We start from the raw sequence: 6,663 nt of genomic DNA, 5'->3' as shown, positions 1-6,663 counted from the left end.
CGGCGCCGCCGGGTCCCGGCCAGAGCGCGGGGCCCTGGTACCTCCATTCATATGCTCGTGTACGCGGGGTAGCGAGAGCCGAGGCGGGGGGGACAGTCCTTCCCCGGTCGGTCACTTCCTTACCCCGCCGACGCGACGTGGGGTGTCCGGCCAGGACGAAGTGCTGCGGCAAAGGTCACGGCCAGAGCGCCCCGGGGAGCCTCGGGGAAGCGGGGCGTCCTTTGGAAGGGGGCTCGCAGTTCCCGTCGAGTATTGGGAGCTGGCAAAAATGAGGATGATGTGGTGGTTATGATGTGCTCCTTGGAGTCCAAGACACTGATGCTGTGAGAGAGCTGTATCTCAGATCTTCAATAACAGCAAATTTTACAGGTTTTGTGCTTATGACTGATTTTTAACTTATCCTCTTCTCTGGTTTCAGAGTAGAAATATTTATTGAAATTAAACTACTTAATTCTTAAAGTGTAATCTGAACTGGGGTGTTAGTGTGCTGGCTGGCAAGAAGCAAGCAGCTTCAGGTAAAGTGCTAAGGGGGCACTTCTTTCTTAAACATGTTAAACACTTACTGTTTTTCCTTTTGATTTGTATCTGTCCGTGTCAGACACACTGTCTGAGACATTGTGTACAGTAGTTACCGGAACGTATTTTCTGCCAGTTTGAGGAAAGGTGCTTTAAGTTGAATGCAAACAGCTGCATGTCTGAAAAGCCACATTTTTCTGCCCTGTAATAGTGCTAAGCTACCATAAAATTTTGAGAAAATGAAAGCATAATAGCACTAATCAAAATAAACAAAAAGGTGAACTTAAAATATAAAGCTCTTCATATTTGTGCTACTTGTGGCTAGGAAGCAATGACCTCTTTAGTGGAACTTGCAGGATTGAGAAGGTTGGAAAACTGCCATTGCTTGATGTACCTCTTTGTTGTAGAGAGGAAATCATGGTTATGCTGAAGATTTCACCTTTCCTTGCTGTTTATGCCTTGGTTGTGTGCCAGCTGGACAGCTTCCAGGCAGCCCCAGTCAGGTAAGAAGCTGGTCCTGTTGCTGAGTGCTCTGTCTGAATGCTATGAAAATGCTTAATATTCTTTAGAGGTCTGTGAGGGAAACAGACCACAGTGAAGGAGAAAGGTGGCTGCTTTTTGTGCTGTGGCTTTTTGATCCCACCTATGAGTGCCTAACGGTGCGCATGAGGGGAGCGCAGCGGGCTTTGCGTAGTCACACTGTGGAAGGCACTGTCAGTGACATGCAGGAGTGCCTGTCAAACCCCTGTTTTCCTTGCCTCTGCCCAGACCTGGCTTGGAGTCCATAACGGATCGAGTGACTCTCAGTGATTACGAAGCTCGGAGGTTATTAAATGCGCTGGTGAAAGAGTTCATACAGATGACAGCAGAAGAGCTGGAGCAAGCCTCTGAGGGGAACAGGTAAGGACTGCAGTCCTGGGCAGCAGAAAAGCAATGTGGGAGTGTTATGTGTTTGATATTTAGCCAAAGTCATCTGAGACGACCCTCTGCAGGTCAAGGTCTATTTATTTTCTTGGGGTTATGGCTAACTGCTAAAGGATGATACTGCAGAGACATCCTAGTGTTGGTGTCAAGAGAATGGCTTCCACCTAGTTAACCTGCCTCTGTCTCTTACTTCTGAAAGTGGAGGGCGATTTGAGCTTGAATGAGTGGGTTGTGTTAAAATATGGCAGCAAAAGGTACGTCTTCCCAGTGGGAGTGTTAGGGGATTACTCAGTCACTCTTGGATTCTCTGTTGTGCAAGTGCATGCTGTTGTAAGGCATGGAAAGTCCCTGGCAGGAGGGATGTGTTCCTCCCCGATGCACGCAGCGCCACTCTCCCTTGGACCAAAGGCATGCAGGAGCACTTGCATTATCCTAACAGGATTTGCATTGCAATGCATGGGGATGGATGAGGCACTGAACAGCATGCGGAATATAGGGGCGGTTCAACTTCCTGACCTCTGACTATATGGGCATCCAAAAGGCTAATGGACTTGCTTGTCAACAAAATTGGATTCATTAACAAATAGTGTTTTCCTTCTGACTGCTTATGTATGAACTTGCCTTGCATGGAATGTGATGCTGAGAGTTTGGATTTATTTTGAATGAATTTTTAAGTCTCCTAACAGTAGATTTTTATGTAGGGAAGAAATGCATGAATGTGCATGTTTGAGGTTACTCTTCCTTTGGGCATGTTTTTATTTTTTTCCCCCCTGCAGCCTGGATAGACCCATTTCCAAACGCTGTGCCAGTCTGAGTACTTGTGTGCTGGGCAAACTGTCTCAAGAATTGCACAAATTGCAAACTTACCCTCGCACTGACGTCGGGGCTGGAACTCCTGGCAAGAAGCGGAATGTGCTGAGTGACCTGGAACATGAACGCTATGCAAACTATGGGGAACCGCTAGGAAACAACTAGACATGCTTATTTCTCCCCTCTCCCTTTTTTAACCTGATGCATGTGGATCTAACTTTGATTGCTAACTTTGCTGTGTTCTTTTGGTTCTGTTTTCGACAGAGAATGTTTGAGATGGACCTAATGGTAGGAAGACAGAGAACATAACATGCATACCAAGCTAGGGGAGAAAAAATAAATAAAAATGATCAGCACTGCCTTGACATTCCAAATGATTTTCTTAGACACTGATTAAAAAAAAAAATTGAAACAGGGTTCTTCATTTCTGGCTGCTAAATGTACAAGTAGATTCTTTCTTTTGTGCTTGCCCATGCACTTGTTCAATAAACCTATTTTTCTATAAGGATTAGATCTGCTTGGTTTAAGAGTTTGTTTTAGAATGTGAGATTTCTAGGTGAGGCTAGAAACATTTTACAACTTAATGTTCAGGAGAGGCAATGCTAGTAACTTCTAGAAAAGTTGAAAGAGAGCTTAGAAGTCAAAGTTCTACGTATACATTGATATGTACTGCTGTAATCAGGCATGCATGCAATCCTGTTGGTAGGGACCCTGAGAAGCAAAGAAATCAGGAAGACTCATACATATTCATTCAAACAAACTAGAAATGTAATCCTGTTTAAAACTGGGTACTGAACATGTCCAGGTAAGAATTTTGTGGTTTTTTTTCTTTTCTTATTTTACAATAGGTCTTTGCACTATATTTGAAACATATGTACCTTTAAAATATTTGTGATGATTTACAATTCACCTACATTATGTTGTCTTGAATTAAGAGCCAAACCCAGATTTCTTTACAGTTCTGTTGCAGCACTGCATCTATCTTTTAATCAGAGGCCTCTTTCAAAAACTTGGCATAGATGTTAAAAACAACTCTTCATTGTTAACATTAATAAACTGCCTTGTGATGCTTAGCTGAGAAAAATCCCTCCTACTGCAAGAAAAAAATCATTGCTTTAGTAGAAAACTCTTTAAGCAAGGATTGTGTGAATGCATATTCCTTGCAGGTCCCCATCTGGCACAATTGTTAGCTGTAGGCTGAATTGTGAGCACACAACTAATGCTGTCAAAGTCTGAAGTGCTCCACGGTGAAGTGCTGTAGTAGAAAGAGGTCTCTACTACTGCAGGAAAGAGAGGTTCTCCCATTCCCACTAAGTTCCTGGAAGCAGTTTGTGTGTTTTTGTGGTTCAGCTCTGAAAGCAGCTGGTCAGCTGCTGAGCAGGTACAGCCCTGTCATAGTCACTGACAAAGCTCCTGTAGTCATCAGTGATGCTGCAATTCCATTTGTTTTCTGGCTGTTAGGGAGCACAGGTGTTGGAGTGAGAAGTGAAGACTGTGTCTGCTACTGCCTTTCAGGAGCACCTCAAGCTAAATACAAATGTGAGCTTTTGGAGGAAGCAGGGATTGTTTAAGTGCTCCAGACCTGAACCTCCTCAGCTCCTCTCTGTGGCCATAATGCCTGGCTGGAGGCAAGGCAGTAGCCCAGGTGCTGCTGAAAATCTGGCCTGGATTTAGTCTTCAGTCCAGCTGCTTCTGTAAAGTGAGCCTGACACTGAGAAAACCATAAAGAGGCATCTTTAACAGATGTAAGCTGTGCACACGGAAGGCGCAAATGCCTTCTGCACAGCCAGCCTGCTTTTAATCCTACAGAAGAGTCTTTGCTCGTCATAGTGATGTTCCACTGCGTGCAGGGTTCATGCTGTGGGATCTAACTCTTCCTTTTCCTCCTGAAAAGCAGTGTAACAGCACAGAAGAGGGCCTGCAACACAGCCACCTGTGTGACCCACCGCCTGGCAGACTTCCTGAGCAGGTCAGGGGCAGTGGGCAAGAACAACTTTGTCCCAACCAATGTGGGCTCCAAGGCCTTCGGCAGGCGAAGAAGAAGCATCCAGATATAAGAAGCTGAATGGTGATGTGAACACGGTAAGTACATGGCACCAAACAGAACCTGTGGCATCACCAGAACACAGCCACCTGTGTGACCCACCGCCTGGCAGACTTCCTGAGCAGGTCAGGGGCAGTGGGCAAGAACAACTTTGTCCCAACCAATGTGGGCTCCAAGGCCTTCGGCAGGCGAAGAAGAAGCATCCAGATATAAGAAGCTGAATGGTGATGTGAACACGGTAAGTACATGGCACCAAACAGAACCTGTGGCGTCACCAAAACTTTAGTTTTGCTGGGGGAATAACAGAGCTGCATGGGTAACCTCTGAGAAGGCAGGCCAAGTAACAGTGTAAAAAGAAAAGAGATGTTACAAATAGAATAAAGACACCTAGACTGTGAAGAAGAGCTTTTGGAGATGTTGTGCTTAGGTAACTACCTTCACTGTGCATTAACTAAACACAACAATTTGTTTGGAATTCTTTGCTTGTTTTAGCACTAACATTTCATTATCAACATATCAGTAAACTCTGGTTTTCTTTCTTACAGATCGCAATGAAACTGAAAACTCGACTTTAATTTCTAATGGAAGCAACTCTTCTTCATAAACCAAGACCGCCAAAAATATTAATTTTTCATCCTACTATTGAAAATGTTTTATTTAATACAAATGAAAACACTTCTGTTATGTATAGTAAAAGAGGATCTAGTTATTAAAGTTAAATTATTGTATATTCTTTTTATATGCAACTCTATTTCAAATAAAATGTGACGGCATCTATTATTTATTTATCTTCCAGCTTATGTGATCCATGCTACTTATCCTGGCCCTACTGCCAAATCTCGGGGATTATACTAAACTGCTGCCTGGCAAGGCATATGAGTATTATACAGTGTGCTGTGCCTTGATGTAAAACACTTAACTATCCTGATTGTACAGTATGTTTAAGAAAAAAAAAGAAATCACTTCAATATTGTATTATTTGTGAATTTACGCAAAATTAAAAAAAGTATTTTAGATACACTTGGATTGAGAAACTGATTTTTCATTTGGACACGCTTATGGATACATGTGGCACTAAGCCAACATCATGGCAGATCAGCTAGTCCATTGATCTGCTCCAGCCTTATTAACTATAAATACTAGGGTTTGAGTCAAAAGTTCAGGACAGAAAGAATAGCTGCTTTTTATATATATTAAAAAACCCCAACTGAACCAAGAGACACTACTTTGACTTCTGCAAGAAAAATAAAAAGAATCCACAGATACATTTAGTAAAAAGATGGAGATAAATTTAATCGTGTAGTTTAAGACTAAATATTTTTATACAGGCTGTAGTTCAGATGAAACGGCCTGACATCTGCTGTAGATTTTTGTGTAAGGTCAAAAAAGTGAATTCGAAAGGAAGGGAAATTTTTGAAATGTACATTTCTTTGAAGCAATCCTGAGGCAGAGTCTATTTAGGGATCAGGGATAAATAATTAGAGTGAGTGCAGAAGAGGGTAGCTGGATGCATTCCATGGACTTATAAGTGGTGCTGCCAACTTCCTTCTCAAAGCTGCTGCTGTTTCAGTTTAGTAGCTGAGTCAGATATTTGTTTAGATTTGTTTCGTGCTTTACAGCCTGACCCTAAAATCTGCTTCATCAGTTCAGATGAATCCCAGAATGGGTGAGGGAAGAGGCCACAGTGGTCATCTGCTCCCACCTCCCTGCTCCAGCAGGGTCATCCTAAAGCACACGACGCAGGATTGCATCCAGAGGGTTCTGGAATATCTCCAGTGAGGGAGACTCCACCCTGCTGTGCAAAGCAGAGGTGGGGGTTCTCACGATGTCTCTGCGTGTCTCTGCTGCAGGTGTAATGCAAAAGGGGACCTTGGCCAGCCTGGTGGAGACAGTGATGCTGCCCGGTGACAGTGCTTCCAGAGCATGCTTGTTCCTGGCTGTGGGTTCACTCCTTGGGGAACACCAGCTCCGGTAAGTCAGTGTACAAAGCAGGCCTTGTAGGAGATGAACCCAAGGATCTGCTTGGGTTAGGCCAAACTGCCAGTTTTGGAGCCTGTAAGCATTTGTTCCTATGTTTCAGGTATTTTTCCCCATTTTTCTTTACACAAAGTGGGGGTCATATGCTGGGATCACCTGGCTACCTCACCTTTCCCTGTCACTGCAGGTCCTCTTCCCCTGCCACTGCACCTTGTCTCTTTTGTTTCCTATTACAGCACTTAATGGCTTAATCTCCAAGATAAAATGCAAGCACAGTTTTTGGGGTGAATACTTGCAATTTAGTGATTCATATTCAACAAGAAGCCAGGCAATGTTCATAGGCCCCTCCTGGCTTTAATGTCTAAATGGTCAAGCAGTTTATTTTTCCATTT

The 6,663-nt window shown here is 43.6% G+C and overlaps 1 protein-coding gene and 1 long non-coding RNA gene across 4 annotated transcripts; both read left to right on the top strand.

Annotated features, from left to right (window-relative positions):
* The first annotated feature begins 58 nt into the window (after positions 1-58).
* On the top strand, positions 59-4,353 carry LOC103625443 (calcitonin gene-related peptide). 3 transcript variants are annotated; one of them, XM_008644866.2, is made up of 3 exons: positions 59-1,019; positions 1,285-1,416; positions 4,148-4,353. In XM_008644866.2, exons 1-3 carry the CDS (start codon positions 934-936, stop codon positions 4,305-4,307), a joined length of 378 nt encoding a protein of 125 aa, XP_008643088.1. In that variant the 5' UTR covers positions 59-933; the 3' UTR covers positions 4,308-4,353. The 3 variants fall into 3 exon arrangements, with proteins under 3 accessions (XP_008643088.1, XP_008643086.1, XP_008643085.1); XM_008644864.2 differs by having other exon boundaries at positions 61-1,019; positions 4,145-4,353; XM_008644863.2 differs by lacking the exon at positions 4,148-4,353 and adding an exon at positions 2,217-2,761 and having other exon boundaries at positions 354-1,019.
* Positions 4,354-4,440: 87 nt separating this feature from the next.
* On the top strand, positions 4,441-5,314 carry LOC108444953. Its single transcript, XR_001859673.1, has 2 exons — positions 4,441-4,532; positions 4,840-5,314. It is a non-coding gene; the product is annotated as an uncharacterized LOC108444953 (long non-coding RNA).
* Positions 5,315-6,663: the final 1,349 nt, after the last annotated feature.

Source organism: Corvus brachyrhynchos, unplaced genomic scaffold (genome assembly GCF_000691975.1).
Source record: "Corvus brachyrhynchos isolate BGI_N302 unplaced genomic scaffold, ASM69197v1 scaffold542, whole genome shotgun sequence".
Lineage (NCBI taxonomy): Eukaryota > Metazoa > Chordata > Aves > Passeriformes > Corvidae > Corvus > Corvus brachyrhynchos.
Note: the sequence above shows the minus strand (reverse complement) of the source record. Positions and strands in the feature narration are given on the sequence as shown.

What these genes read in the sequence shown, in the direction of transcription:
- LOC103625443 (XM_008644863.2), top strand. Translation starts at nt 934, where the DNA reads ATGGTTATGCTGAAGATTTCACCTTTCCTTGCTGTTTATGCCTTGGTT. An exon ending in TTCCAGGCAGCCCCAGTCAG is followed by an intron (nt 1,020 to 1,284) that starts GTAAGAAGCTGG and finishes GCCTCTGCCCAG; the next exon opens with ACCTGGCTTGGAGTCCATAA. An exon ending in CAAGCCTCTGAGGGGAACAG is followed by an intron (nt 1,417 to 2,216) that starts GTAAGGACTGCA and finishes TCCCCCCTGCAG; the next exon opens with CCTGGATAGACCCATTTCCA.